Here is an 18419-nt window from a genome sequence, read left to right as displayed (position 1 = left end):
TCATTAATTGAGATGCTGATCCATTCGATTTCGTTACCAGGAGGACTCTTTGAGGCGATAGAGACGGAAGATGTAAGATCATTCCGGACAAGAGTTGCGATACCATGACGTTGGTGTGGTATAGCTTCTATAAGGGTGAAACCGTAGATCTTGATTTTTTCCTTGTCAACAATGTGGGTTTCTTGCAGTAGAATGATTGAGATGATTGCCTACGGCGATATTGCAGATGAATTCGCACTTCGGACGAGTGAGTCCCTCAACGTTTAGCTGAAGGATCGCAGGACCGGTTGGCTCATTAAGGATCGACATTTTTCGTTTCTTTGTCAACTTTTCAGGTGTTGGCATTAGTTACCCGACGTTGGCGATTGCGTTTCAACGGTACTCACAGGATGGACCACGAGGAGGTTGCCAGCTTCCATCCTATTGAAATAAAACACATTAACTTCATTCGACAATACCTTATCGGCCAAAATTTAGTCGGCCGTAATTTTAGTTGGCCTTAATTATTAGTCGGCCCTAGTCTTAGTTACCTCGTCAAAATTTAGTCACTAAGTGCCGACTAATAATTAAGACCGACTAAGAATTTGGGCCCTTTCTAAATTTACAAGCAGATGGTAAATAGGAGAAAGCTTAATATATTGGAAATTAAGGAAAGCTTAATTACGAACTTTTAATTTGGCCCAAATTTTAAGTCGACCCAAATTTTAGTCGGCTAAAATTTTTAGTTGGCCCTAATTTTAATCACGAAGCCAAAATTTAGTGACTTAGGGCCGACTAAGTTTTGGCCGATAAGATAATATAATTTTTTACTAAAAATCTGTATCAAGCCAAGGAAAATTGGCCTATGTGACTGCCTCGAAAATTACAGCGTACCACAAAATAAGTAGTTGCTTGTTTGGAATGTACTGAGCTTGCCTCGAGACTAGGTGTAAAAAAAAAAAAAGAGATCAGCGGACTAAAAACCAAAAGCTAAACGTGATGCAGTGAATGTGATTGGGAAAATGCAAAGGGTTCTGGGAAGATTAGGCCACCATAGATATTAATAGAATTGCAAACCGGGTATTTTGTGCTCTTCCCCGATATAATTTCCTTAGAAGTCTTAGAAATTAAATTCATTTTTACGTCCACCATATTTAATCTCACTGTCATTATATTTTTCGTTGTAGTTTTGTCGGTTTCATCTACGTATTTTTGCCTGATAAAGTTGTTACAAAATTTTGTCTTGGATCGTTTTGTCCACTCTTCGTTCTCGATTCTTTTCGTACTCGTAATAGCTTTTTGTATCGCCATCTTCCGACTGTTCTTCGTTATTTCTTTCAATTTCGTCGTCCCTTCGTCGTATCTATTTCGTGGTATTGGCTGCTTTTTCAGTTCGCTGTACCCAGCGCGCGCAGTTGAGGATTGTGCAAGGGCCCGAAGGGCCCGCAGTGCAATCCCGATTTTATAAATAAAATCGAAGCCAACGATCTAATACTGGTATACGCCCTTTCACGCCGAGAGTCTGAAAGTCAAATCTCAAGACCACTATAAAGTTATTATTTCAGTTTTAATAATGTGTAATGGTCGAAAATATTGAAATAATTAAAAGCACCAATTTTGCGCAAACAAAGCAACTTAGTGAAAACAAGAAATGACACAAATATGTAACTCAAAGTCTTTTCCGACTATATCATATATTCTATATCATAAAATGCTAAAATCAGTTTCCTCGATAACCACCACGTCCTCGTCTTCCTCGAAAGTATCGTCCTGAAAGAAAATAATCATGAGGATAGGTGTTAGTAGGGGAAGGAGGGTGGGCAGTATTAGATCGTTGGCTTCGATTTTATTTATAAAATCGGGATTGCACTGCGGGCCCTTCGGGCCCTTGCACAATCCTCAATTTCATTGCATAAAATCTCCGCCCGATCTAATACTGGTATACGCCCTTTCAGGCCTTGAGTCTGAAAGTCATCTCTCAAGACCTCTGTTCAAAGCGGCTTCCCGAGAACGGCGGCATCAAACTTAGGGATTTCCTGAGACATTTCCTTCTTATAATGCCGTTCAAACACAGTAGAATTGGCCCAATATCCCCTTTTCAAAATTTCCTTTAGAGGAATTCCAAGAGAACTGGCCTTAGAGGTTGAGGCAGATCTAGTAGAATGGCCTTTAAATGTTGCAGTATCTACACCAGATTGTGACAAGCACTCAAGGACCCATCCAGAAACAGTTGAGGATTTAACCGGACCATGTGGATTAATGAAACTCAATAATAATTGCCCTTTCTCCCTTCTCCATGAAGCACTTCTTTCCAAGTACAAATCAATGTGGCGGCATACACACAGATTCAAATCACTTTCAAAATGGTGAAATTCTATTGGGGGTCTAAGTTTACCCACTTTTGCAGTTTTTGTGGGTTTCCCAAAGTGAAAGTATACTTTGAATGATGTTTAACAAGGAAGCGTTCATCTAAATATGTAATCTCATGAGCCCTGGCCGCTGAAGTCAAGGCTAATAGCATAGTCAGCTTCAAAGTCAACAGTTTATCTGACACATTCTCAGAATGTGAAGGTATTGTACTAAGATAACTCACGACCTTCTCAACATCCCAAATGAAAGTGTATCTGGGCTGTGGAAACCTTTTGTTGTGAATCCCTGCCATCAATGAAGAAACTAGAGGGTGTTTCCCAACCCTTACCCCATCAATTGGGTCATGATAAGCTGAGATAGCAGATCTGTAACCAGCAATGGTATTGAACTCCTTGCCCTCATCGAAGCAGTCAGAGAGGAAATCAATGACAAAATTTAGAGGAGATCGAATAGGATCAATCTGCCTTTTATCACACCAGCCACTCCACTTACTCCAGGCCGATTGGTAATGAGCGACTGTCCCGTCCCTTCTTGCAGCTGCAATGAGAGAGGAAGCTTTCTTAGAAATGCCTGTTGCTTCGATTCTATCCCTGAAACTGTCCAGACCACTAACTGGAGACTTTGATTCAGCAGAAGTGGATGCCATTCCCCTTTTGGGTTTGACAACAGATTTCGCCTTTGCGGTAGTAATATTGGGTTTTGGATTGATAACTGAAGGAGCTGGGGAAACCATGACTGGGTTTGCCAAGCAGGAGTTACTATCAGAATGGTTGCTCTGTCTGAAAGTACCTTTTTTAAAACTTTCCCGATGAGGCAAAATGGAGGAAATGCATACCCCCTTATTTGTGTCCAGCTCGCCTGGAAGGCGTCCTGCCCCCTGCTGTAAGGGTCTATCTTCCATGAAAAATATAGAGGAACCTGGTGAGACAATCTGGAAGCAAACAGGTCTGTGTCCGGAGATCCTCTTAGCAGACATATTTTCTTGAATATGTGAGGGTCTAATTTCCATTCGCTTGAATCCTTCACACTCCGAGATTGCCTGTCTGCTTCCACATTGAGAACTCCAGGGAGGTACTCCACAGTAATCGTGATCTGGTGGTCTAGTAGATAATCCCAGATCTCCTTGCTCAAATCTATTAAGGCTTGACTCTTTGTTCCCCCCATCTTTTTCAAGTAAGCTAGGGCTGTGATGTTGTCCATTTGCAAATGTATCGACTGGATATTTGGGAACTCCCTGTGAAAGCAACGAATTGCCAGTTTTGCTGCTTTCAGTTCCAGAACATTGATATGCATTTCTGCCTCCCGAGATGACCACGGGCCCCCTGTTTCCTGACCCTTGCAAAACGCTCCCCAGCCTTCCTTGGAAGCATCCGAAGCTATTATTAACTGAGGAGGGGCTGTTATTAAAGAACGCCCATTGGAAAGTTCTAAGTTCTGAATCCACCAATCCAACTCCTCTTTCACTTCTTCCGTCAGGACAACTAATGCCTCGAAGTTGTTGTGACATGCTAACTCTTGTATCTGGAACCTCTGAAGGGCCCTGTAACGAAGGGGGGCTGGCAGAACTGCCACAGCTGAAGAAGAGAGGCGACCCAACAAACTGGTTAACTCCCTCAACGAAACCTTTGGGGGTACTAGTAGTTTTTGGCACTGGGCAACTAGTTTGGCTACCTTGTCCTGGGGAAGGCTCACTATCATGTCTAGAGAATTCACTTCTACCCCTAGGAAGCGAATGTTGTGAGTTGGATCCATTACCGACTTCTCGAAATTTATGGAAAACCCCAAGTGTTGAAGTACAAATACGAGGGTGTCCCTGGCCATCAGGAGTTCCTCTATCGATGAGGCCATCAATAGGCAGTCGTCCAAATAGATAATTAGGCGAACGTTCAGCCGTCTTAACAAAGCTATAGGAATCTTCATCAATTTGGTAAAAATCCTTGGCGCAGGACCCAGGCCAAAACAAAGGCATAGAAACTCGTATATTTTCCCTTTCCAACGAAAACTTACATACTTCCGAGAAAGATTGTGAAGGGGGACGCTGAAGTATGCGTCTCGCAAGTCTAATTTGACCATAAAATCTCCCTTTACCAGCAGTTCTTTCAGTAGCCCCAAAGTTTCCATTTTGAAGTGAAGATAGGGAACATTTTTGTTTAGATTTTTCAGATTGATGACTGGCCTGTGACCTGAATCTGATTTTGGTACCAGGAAGATTGAACTTAGGAAGTGATTTGGAGAAGGGGATTGTACTTTTTGTATTGCACCCTTTTGTAGCATTTTCTGGATCTCTGCTTCTATCAACAACTCTTCCTCCCATTTCATGGGAGGTTGATGGGGAAATTTGTTCTGAACAGGTACGGATGTGAATGGTATCTTGTAGCCATTCACCACTTGCAGAATTGCTCGGTCCTGAGTTAGGACTTCCCAGTTCTGGCTGAAAAATTTCAATTTCCCGGCAGGAAGTAAGTTTGGAATTAACTGCTGGGGAAATAAACCTTTTACTGAGGGATGAACATGGGACAAAAGATGTTGATTTCCCAAGTCTAGTGGACAGGTTATTAGCAGTTGAGGGTTTTCTGGTTTTGGACAAACTAATTTTTGAAAGGAATGAGGTCTTACCTCTAAATGAGAACTGCCCCCTGCTTCTTCCTCCTCTAAGCAAGGAGCCCCTGCGATTGGGCTGGTTGGAACTGGCAGCGGTAGCAGATGAGGATTGTGTCTTTGCCGGCTTTTTCAGGGCGGTGAAGAATGCCTCTGACTTTTTCAGAGCTTTGGAATCCTTGATTAGTTTCGTTTCGAAGGTTTCACCAAATAGACTGGAATTGGATTGATCATTCCCAGGCGTACCCAATCGATAACATCGATTGTCGATTTAATCGATGTCAATCGATAAAAGTCGTTCGTAATCGATGATCGATCGATTACTAATCGATGGCCAATCGATAGGAACGTAAAATTTTATTATCGATTGGTATCGATTTTCATCGATTAAATTCGATTATTATCGATTAGCCATCGATTGAATTCGATTGTTATCGATTAAGATCGATTGCGATCGATTGTGCTAATTTTCTGTATTTATGATCGCTACTCTGTGTACCAGAAATATAGTATCTCACGATAATATCGTAGCGTACTTTAAAGGGAAGAAATTTTCGCGGGAAGAACTTTTCGCGTTTTTCGGCAAATCGGGTGAATTGCCTTCGCACCAAATTTCTGAGCAATCCGAACAACAAAACCAACGGCGCAAGTTTTTTTGTCCTTGCGGTACCGTGGTTTTTCTAATTTAACGCGTAGTCTAATTTAACGCGTACCCTGTTTTTGGCGAAAAATCGTAATAGCGCTTCGTTGTGCAAACGTAATGATTATTACTTCTCTCGTTTGACCGAAATTCAATCCCACAATCCTTTTCGTTTTAATTAAAAAGTTGTAAAAGTTATTACTTTTTCTTTTGAATTGAGTGTAATTTGCGTGCAAGCGCACTTAATGCAAAGGGTGACGGGATTGAATTTCGGTCAAACAGAAAAATTGATGTCTATTTTTAGATTCGCCACGGTATGCTATTAATCTTACCATAGGACGGGGTGAATCGGATAGAATTGGAAGGTTTTGGGCAAATTACCTCTTCCCGACGAGACCTACCACCTAATTATACCGCAGAACTTGACGAGTGGGGTCTAATTCGCGAGTTTAGAAAATTTCATTTTCAAAAGTCAAAAGTTTCTTCTACGAGGAACAATCTTCAATCGAATACAAGAAAATCGAGTCACTCGTTTCGGGGTGAAGTGGATAGAATTTGACGGGGCGCCATTCGGAACATAAACCAACACTCTCTATATTTTGTGGTGGAGCAATACCACTTTTCAAAAATTACGTTTTGCCGAAGTTATAATTTGAAAGTCATAGAAAGTGCAATGTAAGAAAATGAAACGTCTCTGAAAGGTCTGACATGCAATTCTCACAAAGTAATTAGTCATTAGATGGAGCGTCATAAAAATGTAATACCTAAGGGAGATATATTTGGGTAGTACGTTTAGTATCATTGATAATAAAATTTTGATTAGTGTGCGCTATGAAAAGTGTTGGTTGAATGCACGATAGAAAGTGCAATGTGTAAGAAAATGAAACGTCTCTGAAAGGTCTGACTACATTAGCCAAATCCAAGTTTGTTTTTTTATTTAACGCTTGCGTTTCGTTCCAGAGAAAATGAAAAGGGAGAAGTAAATAAATGATTAAAAAAGAAGAGCATTAGAGAAACTGGACAACTTACGAAAATATCAAATTTTAATCGAAGCATCGATCGATAGAGTCATCAAACACATATTATATGGTCGTTATTTTCCGCGGTTACGATAGAAAGCATTGAATCTAAAAGCATTGAATTATCACACCCAGCAGGTGCGTATTTCTTTTTTACCTAAGAAGAGTCTAGCACACCCACACCCACACCCCTGTTTCACAGGCCATGTTAGGTTAATAGAAATTGCGCTCGAAAAAACTCAGTGTTCATATCCCGTTGTTTACGGACATTTTAAATGAACACTGTTTTGACGTTTAGCGTCCATTGAATACCCCTGTCTCAAGTATCATTCGACCGCTACAAATGCCCCGTGAAAAGCTAACCTTTTCTACTTTCCCAGTGATACTGGGTGTGATAGCTGAGTCGATAAAAAGAATAGAGAAATTAATCCGATCATCGTATAATTTTGTTTTCTCCTTATTTCAGGTACTGAACAATCTCAGATACTTCAGAGACGGGAGAAGATTATCAATAACGCTCTGGTTGGCTCTAAAATTTGTTGACAAAATGATAAGAGAAAACGTACGATACACCCCTGTTTCAGTGACCCGGTCAAGGATCCGTCCCGATGAAAAAAATTACCTAATACTGACACTTTCACTGCCAAGCCACTTTAAGAATTTTGACCTCATTGAATTTCATCGAAAGTTTGACTTTCAAAGGCTCCAGCCGCCTTGGTTCTGCTTTAAGTGCCTACAAATTGCCTACCGATCGACGCAGAATTTGAGGATGATTCCAGAAATGCAAAAACGAAGCAAAAAAAGTATTTTCTTTAAAGGTTATGGCCCTTTAGAGTACGGTCGGTATTTTATTTTTCCCGTATTCCGGCGAGAATTAAGTGATTACAAATACAGACTCGGTGTGTGTGAATTTTTACTTGTTTCATAACTTCTCCGATGGTCGATTTCAAATTTTCACTGAGTTACTGAGACAGGGGTATTATGGTGGCACTTAAAGAATTCAGAACCATCGTGGACTCGCCATGAACACAAAGACAGGAGACAGTAATAATTCTATATGGTATTCAATGCTCAGATACATAGTATACTCGTAGTTGGCAGCAAACTTCCTAAGCTCTTATTTGGAAAATATGTACCTTTTAATTCTTTTCTTAGCGAAAGAAAATACTTTATAACATTGTCTCTCTCAGTGCCCGGTGAGAACTTTTATACCCTTTGGAAAAATGAACGATAAAAAAACAGTAAGGAATAAAGAAAATAAAAATTTCTCGGGTTCTTAAATATCTGGGGCATATTTTCTCACCGGGCCGATTATTTATTGCCAATTGTTCCACTAGGAAGGGGCTCCACCGTGTCATACTTTCTTGCCTCTTTTAGTTTACCAATTTCCGCTTGCAGAAATATTTGCACCCCTGTCTCATAGATGATTTAAGCCAGGGGATGTGAGACCTCCGAGAGAATGAACAGCATATGAACGAACGGGAAATTATGTCTTGTTTCATACTGTACCCTGTCTCATTATCAAGCCTTTAGAAATATTCCCTTTCGTCAAAGACATTTCCTAGGAAGGACGAGAGACCGCGGCGTCCGTTACTTTAATAAATGTTCTTATCTTGTTGTAAAGTGTTTGTAGCCTTACCCTTCCACACTATTTTCTTCTGGAAAATAATACATAACATATAAACTCCTAAATTATCACTATACAAAATATACAAAGACATTGTATTCACATGAACAATGAGTGACTATTAACATTTGAACATTTATTCCTAGCTACTCTGAACACTAACAAGCCTCTTGGGATAGTGTGGCAGTAATTAAAAATGACATGATGACGGCATTTGATATTTTTTAATCATTCAATAATTAACTTCTTTCCATTTCTCGGTTCCGTATCACTTAACAACGCCTTTAAATTGGGGCGCAAAAGGACGATTCGCGTTTTAACGCGAACAATTTTCCGCCCTAACTTTAGAATGAAAATACGAAGAATAGACATTGTTTTTCGTTTAGTGAACCAAAGATTGTATACAACTGGCTTTCGTAGAACACAATGCCAAAGGATCTCCAATCACGGTCGCTTCATTATTTCTTATTCGGCATTTCAAAAAAGGGTCCGAAAATCAGAAGGTTTTCTTCTTCAATTTCCGAAGAACATGTTCCAAATCTTCGAAGCCATATTTTTCCGATAGCTTGATCGATCAGTGAACGGGATCTGAAAACAGAATGGAAAAAGACATCGTCAGTGAAGTATGAGAGGCGATTAAACAAATTATCCGATTCACCCCGGGTATCCGATTCACCCCGTCCTACGGTACTCTAATTATTAATGCGTAGCCAAAATTCTGCATAATTAATGTCACTCAAATTATTACGCGTGATCAAGCCTTGGACAAGAAAAATTAGACAGGAAAGTTTTATTTTTGATAAACTTCTTTCTTTCAAAAACACAAATTAAAGGGATCTTCGTCATCCTCCTCTGGCTCCTCCAAATCAGCTAATGCTTGTTAATACATTATACGATCTATATGTAATATATATTACACAAGCCTTTAACGCGTACACTTAAAACACTTCAATATCGTAATTAATTGTTCTCTAGTTTTTCACGCGTAGCGTCGAAGATAATTATTTATTGCCACGCGTTAAGTTAGAAAAACCACGGTAAGGTTGCGTTTTTAGCGAATATAAAGAAATCGATATTAATCGATAACAATCGAAAGCAATCAGCGATTAATCGATATCAATCGATAACAATCGAATCCAATCGATAAGAACGTAAAGTCTTAGTATCGATTGGCTATCGATTGTTTATCGATTAGTTATCGATTAATATCGATTATTATCGATTAAAATCGATTAATATCGATTGATTTCCCGTATCGATTTCATCGATTGGGTACGCCTGGTCATTCATGTCTTTCGATTGATTCCGTAATATTTCTTTAATTTGTGCTGAGGATTCAATGAGTGTACTCAAGACGTTTTCTCTGCGGTAATACATCACTGAGTTCGACACTTGGCCAAGAAGCATAATAGCCTGTTCGAAGCATTGTGCTATTTCCCGGCCTTCTTCTAATTCCTCTTCACTACAGTTCTCTTTCTCTTCCTCGAAAGCTGCCCAGATTTTTGAGACTGGGCCATAAACAGCTTGTATCTTATCATTCAAATGTTTTAAAGTCTTCTCAAACTTCAATGTTTGATATCTTGAATTATCTTGCAATAATGTCTTCATATAAGAGTCCAATTCTGGCACCTTTTTTAGGTTAGCTGGGACAGGATGTTCACTATAGACCTGCTCTCTCAAGTCTTTTTCTTGGACATGAGTGGCAATGTATTTCTCTATGTACAACTTCATAGGTTCAGTCAACTCCCATGAAGCAGCTTCATTCTCGTTATTAAGCTCAAATCGTCTACGTTTGGGTGGTGCTTGTCGAGTCTCATCACCGGATTCATTAGCATCGGTCTCAGAGCTCCTTTTTGTTGATCTAAGACATAAACGTTTAAACATTATGCTTAAATCGACCGCAATTTACTTCTTGTATAAATAGCAGTCAGTTTCTAAATATAATCTCTTACCTTACACTGAATGTAAGAAGAGATAAAGTAGGATTTAAAAACCACAAAATTTAAAATACTTACTCCGACTCCATCTTGTTTGCGTGAAATTGCTAAAAGAGGTCTTGAGAGATGACTTTCAGACTCAAGGCCTGAAAGGGCGTATACCAGTATTAGATCGGGCGGAGATTTTATGCAATGAAATTTTTTATGTCGTTCACGGCTCGAAAGGTCTGCTGCGCCGAAATGCAAAAACTAATTCTATACTTTCAGCGCTTCAATGAAATTTCGAATTCAAAAGGGACACGGAAGTGGAGTGGGAGGATAATTACAAGGTCTCAAAAGAAGGTTGTCTATTGCTCATTCCGACATCGATTTATAACCTGACTGAAATTCGAGCCGTTACTAGCAACCCTGCGGGGCCCAAGGCGCCGAGGCAAATTTTTTTTCCGTAGACGGGCGGAAATATCTTTAATGGTCGGAAATATCATAGCACAATGGTCGGAAATATCATTTGATGGTCGGAAATATCTGTAGATGGTCGGAAATATCCCAAACTCTGAAAATTTGAAAATTTAATGATCGGAAATATCATAGCGTAATGGTCGGAAATATCATTTGATGGTCGGAAATATCTTTTGATGGTCGGAAATATCATTTGATGGTCGGAAATATCCAAAACTCTAAAAATTTGAAAATTTAATGGTCGGAAATATCCCGCGCTTTTAAAAATGCTTTATCAGCAAAAAAAATGTAAATAAAAATGGTAGCAAAGGTGGTGTGGTAGATTTCGCTATATGCACAGACCGCGCAGAGCAATTTTTTCCCCGATAATTTTTCCTATCCATCATTCCGTGATTCAGGGGGTATTGGGTCAGGGTCAGGGTTGCTAGTAACGGCTTGTCACTGTGCCGGGTGCATACTCCGGGGCCTTGGGCCCCGCAGGGTTGCTAGTAACGGCTCGAATTTCAGTCAGGTTTAAAAAAGGGGTACTTTTACCCATATTATAATAACATTACCCCCGTCTTTTGCCAGTTCGGTATAATGTGTTATGAATTGCGTAATTTTGCTGTGCGGCGGTGGCTCAATTGATAGAGTGCTGGTTTCCGAATCTGAAGGTCTTTCTTTGGTGGTGGTTCGAATCCCACTCGGTGCGAAAATTAGATTGGTCGAAATTGATGGAAAAATGATTGACAGGTATGAAAACTCAGTCAGAAATGAGAAACTAAGTCTCAGAAAGTAGAATAAACAGGCTAACTTACCTTAAAGGTGAAAGATAGGAAAGGGAAAATGGGCCGTCGCGCTCTGAGCATTTAGCGAAATGTGGTGTGGTGTGGCCAACTTGTTGTGTGTGCCAGACAAGAGTAGTTTTTTATTTTAAGTTTTTGGGGCACTATCTGAGAACTGTTCTGTTTCTTAGTTCTTTACACAGTATTTTACACAAGACGTAGACAGCTTTTTAGGGAGAGAAAGTGGTATTGACCTTTTTATTCAAACACGACTCTTCTTTATTTCTTGTATTTTTTATATCCTTTCCTCCTCTAGCCCCCACTGCTCTCAAATCACCCTAAAGCTAGTCCTAACCCTGCCCGGACACCCTCCCATTCTAGACCTTACCCGGGGGGGGGGCACTCGATCTGAAAACGACTGTTCGGCGGAAAATTTGGCTTCCAAAATCGAACCTTTACAGTGCATCCAGCTGGCAGTGCATGCAGAGAAAATTTGGCCAAAAAATGACCCTTACAGTGGGGGCCAGCGAGGGGGCCAGAGGAGGAAAGGATATAAAAAAGACAAGAAAGAACGAAGAGTCGTGTTAGAATAAAAAGGTCAATACCACTTTCTCTCTCTAAAAAGCTTGTCTGGCACACACAACATGTTGGCCACACAACACCACCTTTGCTACCATTTTTGTTTACATTTTTTTTGCTGATGAAGCATTTTTAAAAGCGCGGGATATTTCCGACCATTAAATTTTCAAATTTTTAGAGTTTTGGATATTTCCGACCATCAAATGATATTTCCGACCATCAAATGATATTTCCGACCATCAAAAGATATTTCCGACCATCAAATGATATTTCCAACCATTACGCTATGATATTTCCGACCATTAAATTTTCAAATTTTCAGAGTTTGGGATATTTCCGACCATCTAAAGATATTTCCGACCATCAAATGATATTTCCGACCATTGTGCTATGATATTTCTGACCATTAAAGATATTTCCGCCCGTCTACGGAAAAAAAATTTGCGGCGCCGAGTATGCACCCGGCACAGTGACAAGCCGTTACTAGCAACCCTGACCCTACCTAACTGTTAGTTAATCAATTCCAAACAACAAAACCCCCGGAAAATTTAAAATGTCGGAATGAGCAATAGACAACCTTCTTTTGAGACCTTGTAATTATCCTTTTCCAAGTGGAGTGGATGGTGGAAGTCAAGTTGCTTTTTAGATTTAAGAATAAGAAAAAACAGGTATGCTCTTCTCTCTTTTATCAGTAACGGTTCGGTATTATATTAGGACTTTATACTACTCTCAAAATGACTGTTGTATGTTGGGACAACAGCACACATCTTTTCCTTTTGCTAGGTGCTAGGACGTGCTAGGATGTCCTACTGTAAATGTGTCGTTTAAAACACCAGCATCAACCTTGGGTCAACGCACAGACCAGTAGAAGGATATAAAATCGGGGTTTTTAAAGTATTTCAAATGAAGGGAAATTAAAATTGTGAGCTTGCGCAATACCGTAAGTTGGTCTAATTTCGACACCTGTCTAAAATAATTTCGACACCCTTCTTTCAGGCTAGCTCTAAAACTCTAAAACAGCATCTATCTATAATGACATGAAAACCAGAATATGATTATTCAATTGGAATCAAAACTATAAAGTGCACTTACAAACATAATATGTTAGATCTTACAAGATTAATAATGATAACGGCACTGTCATCATTTTCTGTCAAGAGCCTTGTTGTAAAACATTCTGACAACAACTTCCATGGAATCTGTTAATCATTTTCTCAAGCAAAAAGACGCAAAGCGATTCTAGCTTTACGATAGTGCCGCGGATCATCAGTGGATGATATTCAATTATCATTATCCCTTTATTTTCATTCCTAGAACTTTTGAAAAAAAAGGAAAAAATAGAAAAGTTGTATTTTTTACTGCTCTATTCACATATCCAGACAATGTCAATCGAACCGAACGTAATCGAATCTCAATCGAATGGCCGATTTCTGGGTAATATTCGATAGACCTTTTCGTCTTTCCATCCGCCATCTTGAATAGACCTTTTTTCAAAGAGGCTACCCTGTTGAATAATTACCGTGAGAAAGGGTAACTTGCATCAGTGGAGGCTAACATGCATAGCCCTCAAATGAATGACCTGCCTGGTCATTAAAATACATATACAATTTTTAGACGTTTTTGATATACAGTTTTTGAGAAAATTCCTTGAAAGTGCCAATTTTGATAAAAACTAGTCTTGTTTTAAACAAAAACTACTTTCAAAGGTGTTTTTAATAATTATTAATGTCACAAAACTCGTTAAATAAGTCAATTTATAAGAGATTTTCTAATTGATTGCATTTAATTTAATACCTCTTTTTTACGTGTTTTTTACACTTTCCGAAAAGTGAATTTTGAGTTTAAAAGGTCATAAGTAGAGAACTAGTTGGTCAAATTTAAAAAGTGATAGCTCAAATTTTAAGTTAGGATATCTACTTTTTAAATACCAAAACTCCAAGCACTTTGGGACATTTGTTCGGCCTCAAGACGCCGAGAAAGGTCCGAACTTTTTCGTGGGTCACCCGGTAGCATATTCTGTTTTCATGCCATTAAGAAATTCCACGAAGACGGAGTACACACATCAAACTTTCAAAACACGCAAACTGAAAAGCAGTAATTATGACGTCGTTTTGATTTGATCATTTGGCGGCTCTATTCCCAGGAGAATAATTTACCGTCAGCCGAATTAGGATTATTTTTTACCTTCGCTGATGATTTTTCAGTTTGAATTTATAGTCAACTCAGGTAATCGTTACGCACTTTTCAGAGAAAGGTTGATTTTGCGGCTAATTCTTGCGATTAAAGGCTAGTTGAGCTCTTTTTAGATAGCTAAAGCATTTTCCAACCTTTTCCATTCATATAGGCTATCTTCGATAAGCCAAAATTCATTAAACAACATTCTTCAACTGCGTAATGATTAGGTGCCAAATCTGCAATTATTCCGCATTTTTCCCTATCGATTCCGCGCATGCTAATTCTTGCGATTAAAGGCTAGTTGCCCGCTAGTTGAGCTCTTTTTAGATAGCTAAAGCATTTTCCAACCTTTTTCATTCACATAAGCTATCTTCGATAAGCCAAAATTCATTATTAAGCAACATTTTTCAACTGCGTAATGATTAGGTGCCAAATCTGCAATTATTCCGCATTTTTCCCTCTATCGATTCCGTGGATCGGAAAACTGTTAAGAAAACCAATTGGCTATTAAACTTGTTGAAAGATATTACTTGGAAACAATGTATTGGCGACTTTAAAGCTTGAATGGTAACTTGAAAAGGGTGCGTAATGATTGGGCTACCCTGGTAAATTTTACGCACCTAATTGATCCCGCGCTCTTGTTATTTATCACGGAATATTCAAGAAAAAACATTTGGTGGGATAAAACGTACTTGAATAGGCTGCTTCTTAGCAACAACCATTTGCGCGCTATCTTGTACCCAGATCTCCTCAGTTCAAAAGTTACTTCATCCTTCTAAAATATCAAAATGGTATCGCCACAGCGCATTTTCTTTGAAGCAAATTTTGGCGAGCGGGAAGTCAAAACAGAAACAAATTATTGGTACAAAAGGTAGGGAAATGTTTTGGCTTTCATAATAATTTTACTTCAAGGTTAGAAACCAAGTATATCATGAAATATTGGTGATTCAAAAAGTGCGTAAGAATTAGGAGTGCGTAACGATTACCTGAGTTGACTATATGTCTAATGTTATTGATTTTTGAAGTACTTGTTCTAAGAGATGAGAAAATATAATTATTTTTAGTTTTCAAGAGAAGCAAATTTAATCTTTCTTCTACAAGATTACACTTTATAATATAATGCCAATTATCCATTTAAGTTTTATATTAATACTTTCTTTTTGCACATGTTTTGCATACTTTTTAAGGGAATTTCACCACGGCAATTCAGCCACCATAATTTTTGCATACATATTGTGTTCGATTGCGTTCGAGTAAGGTTAGATTGGTTCGATTAACAGTTGACTATGTTCCATTGCGCATTGGTTCAATTACAATTATGTTCGATGAGTTTGATTGCGATTAAATTAAATTGGATCACTCCTCTTTTTAGCGTGGGCGGTCGAGCGCTTATTGAGTATCGTACGAAAGTGAATAAAATCTAAATCAATCGGACGTACTCAAACATAATCGAATACAATCGAACCTAATCGAAGCAATCAAACGGCAAATCCTGGGTAATATTCGATTGCGATTCGATTGCGTTCGACAATCGAATCGCAATTATTCGCTTGTGTTCAATTGCGTTCAATTGATTCGGCGTTCCATTCGTTCGATTGACACCGTCTGGACATTTATACTGAATTTGAAAGATCTCCTATGTGGCATTTTTTTGCAAACTTAAAAAAACAGATTTTTGTCCCTCTTTTGCAGGACTTCAGCTTAAATTGCTTGCGTGCAGCATAAGAGTAGTGCAAAGTCCAAATATGTGTTTCCCGTAATTTTTGTATGAAGAGTTAGGTGTATACTGTCTTTATAGATAGGAATAAAATAATAGGAAGGTTGGTATCACTGATAGACTAAAGGTTTTTTCCTCTTTGATTGCTAATCTAGTTTCAATCAGCGATTCTGACCTTCTGATTGTTTAAAGAAGGGTGTCGAAATTAGAAGAGCAGTCCATCACAACAAAGTGCCATATATCACAGTCTAGTCTAGCAGAAAGTTAATTCTTCTTTCAGAAAAAAGATTATAATTTGTCTACCTTTATTCTTGCAGCTTCCCAACATCCAAGCTCTCAAACTACAAGCCAAATGAAATTACTTTATATTTCCCGTAGAAATTATGCAATAAAAAATCCGGGGGTCGAAGAATGAAGACTTTCTTTTCCGCACTTAAGTTCTCTTTGCTTATAACAAATTATTACTTTTCAATATATTTGTTAAATATAATTTTTGATTACAAAAATATTTTACATTGTATTTTAAGTTTGAAAAAGTCGATTCTACTTAGTTCTTTGTTTTCATGTCTAACCCCTGTCTTAAAAGAAGTCCCAGAATCCCGGTATTTTGGCAGTCGGGCGTTCAAAACAAAGGCGTTTTCATTCTTTCCGCCCAATTACAAATTTTTCTTTAAAATAAGCATTTACAGTATAATATCAAATTAAAAAATAACAGAATAAAACCTTATTTTTTACCAGAATCATTCTTCTAAAACGGAAAAACAAAATATGTTAGAAAAATAAAGAAATCACTAGTGTTATCAAGCCACCCAATAATGAACTTTCATTTGTCGCGTCATATAAAATTGTTGTATACGTCACGGTCTATTGTCATCCATTGTCCAATCCTGTAAGCGATTGAAGTGTCGTCAGCAATAATCTGAGAAGAGAACAATAACATTATGACATCACACAAATGAATTACGCTAGGAAAATCCGTGAGGACAACACGCAGTCTTAACATTTTTCCCTCACAAGCTTGGGGGAAAATGAAAGTACTCTATATTTTACGTATGGGGAAATGAAAGAAAGATTTACAAAATAGAAAAGTTTCGTTTTGGGGTAAAAAATCAGTATTGTGAATTTAAGCGAGTTTCTATTTTGCAATTTTTATACAGAGCCAAGTAAAGATTTTTTCTATTGTTATTGCTCGATTGCCTCTAAGGATAAGTTCCGTAGTTATGAGGTTATCGAGACAAAATGTGACGAATTTGCGCTGAAACAAAATTTAATATTGTTCTAGGCTGTATCACCATACATCATCTTTATGCGTTCACTTCCACAATAATTTATATAATTGCAATTTTGGTCAGTCAGGTTTATCATATTCCGAGTTGCTCTAACTTGGGACGATTGGTCGAAACATGGCACTGTTGATTCTCAAGTCTTTCTAACTGTTATGTAAGTATTTTGCTGGAACTTTGCCTTGATTAGAAAGTTCTTAAAAAAAATGAATTAAACAGTTTTATTTTCTCATTCTCAGCCTCGGCATCTTTCTTAGATGTTTCTTTGTTTTTAGGCATGACTGATGTTGTTATTTCTGAAACCTTGATTTCCTAGTGTGACTATCTGTCTTTATTTTTCACAAATGCAAAATTGGTTTTTTATTTTTTAACTAAGAAAATATAATGTACAGAAAATACCTTATTTGATTATAAATGCTAAAAGATACTTCTTTGATTTGAAAATTGTTTTAGTTGTTTGAAAGTATGACAAAAAACACCCGTCCACCCAATAACCACCCAATCATCCTAAATTTACTTTAATTGTCCTATGACTTCCAAAAAAAAGTATTTAAAACTATAAATTTATAATACTTACAAGAAATAAAAAGTTTGATGCTTGATTAGTGAAATATTTCAATAAATTCCTAGTTTCCTTTTTCTTTGTTTATTGCACAATTTTTGCGTCACACAAACTTTCTTGGCCGTTCGTAATAAATTATGCATTGTCAAATTCGGTTCTCAATGGTTCTTACTGTCAAGTCAGGATTGATGGTGACGTCACCTATAAATAAAGAAACAGGGATTCGTCCGTTTTATGCGTATATTAATTTGCGAGATATTCTATTCGCCACGCGAGCCCACTTTTTTTAGACTAGTCAGAATATATACCTCTTTTTACTCGTGGGATCGAAGGTAACTTTTCATTTTTGTTATTTTTAAAATGAAGCTAAGCACAACCAAAAAAACGAAACTTCAGAAAGTTGCATATTTCCAGTGAGTAAACGATTCTGACAATTAACAAAAGTGATGATGATAAATTTTTTTCTGTCAGTCAAAAGTCTCTTATTGGGGGTTCTAGCCCTAAGCCCTACGCGAGAATGAAGCGTTTGGGGTAAACAGGACAAAACTAAAAAAAGCTGGTGTTTTGAAGCGCCTCCATGCGATCGAAATATTGCCCTTTGAGACGGCGTGAAGAGGGATGTCGACTTTAGACAGGTAGTAACACTCACGGCAATCTGCAATCAGATTTATCGGATTTATCGGATTTATCGGATCTATCGGATTTATCGG

General features: G+C 38.1%; 1 protein-coding gene and 2 long non-coding RNA genes across 3 annotated transcripts; 1 reads left to right on the top strand and 2 right to left on the bottom strand.

The window, feature by feature from the left end:
• Positions 1-1644: 1644 nt before the first annotated feature.
• LOC136818046 (uncharacterized) lies at positions 1645-5488 on the bottom strand. The gene is made up of 2 exons (XR_010848191.1): positions 4966-5488; positions 1645-1749 (listed from the first exon to the last, which is right to left on the bottom strand). It is a non-coding gene; the product is annotated as an uncharacterized lncRNA (long non-coding RNA).
• Positions 5489-6538: 1050 nt separating this feature from the next.
• LOC136818044 (uncharacterized) lies at positions 6539-7935 on the top strand. Its single transcript, XR_010848189.1, has 2 exons — positions 6539-6744; positions 7073-7935. It is a non-coding gene; the product is annotated as an uncharacterized lncRNA (long non-coding RNA).
• A 261-nt stretch (positions 7936-8196) lies between these two features.
• On the bottom strand, positions 8197-10365 carry LOC136818043 (uncharacterized). The gene is made up of 2 exons (XM_067074405.1): positions 10249-10365; positions 8197-10094 (listed from the first exon to the last, which is right to left on the bottom strand). Exons 1-2 carry the CDS (start codon positions 10257-10259, stop codon positions 9449-9451), a joined length of 657 nt encoding a protein of 218 aa, XP_066930506.1. The 5' UTR covers positions 10260-10365; the 3' UTR covers positions 8197-9448.
• Between the last annotated feature and the right edge of the window lie 8054 nt (positions 10366-18419).

This window comes from Clytia hemisphaerica, unplaced genomic scaffold (genome assembly GCF_902728285.1).
Source record: "Clytia hemisphaerica strain Z4C2 unplaced genomic scaffold, Clytia hemisphaerica genome assembly, whole genome shotgun sequence".
NCBI lineage: Eukaryota > Metazoa > Cnidaria > Hydrozoa > Leptothecata > Clytiidae > Clytia > Clytia hemisphaerica.
This window is presented reverse-complemented; position numbering and strand designations above follow the sequence as displayed.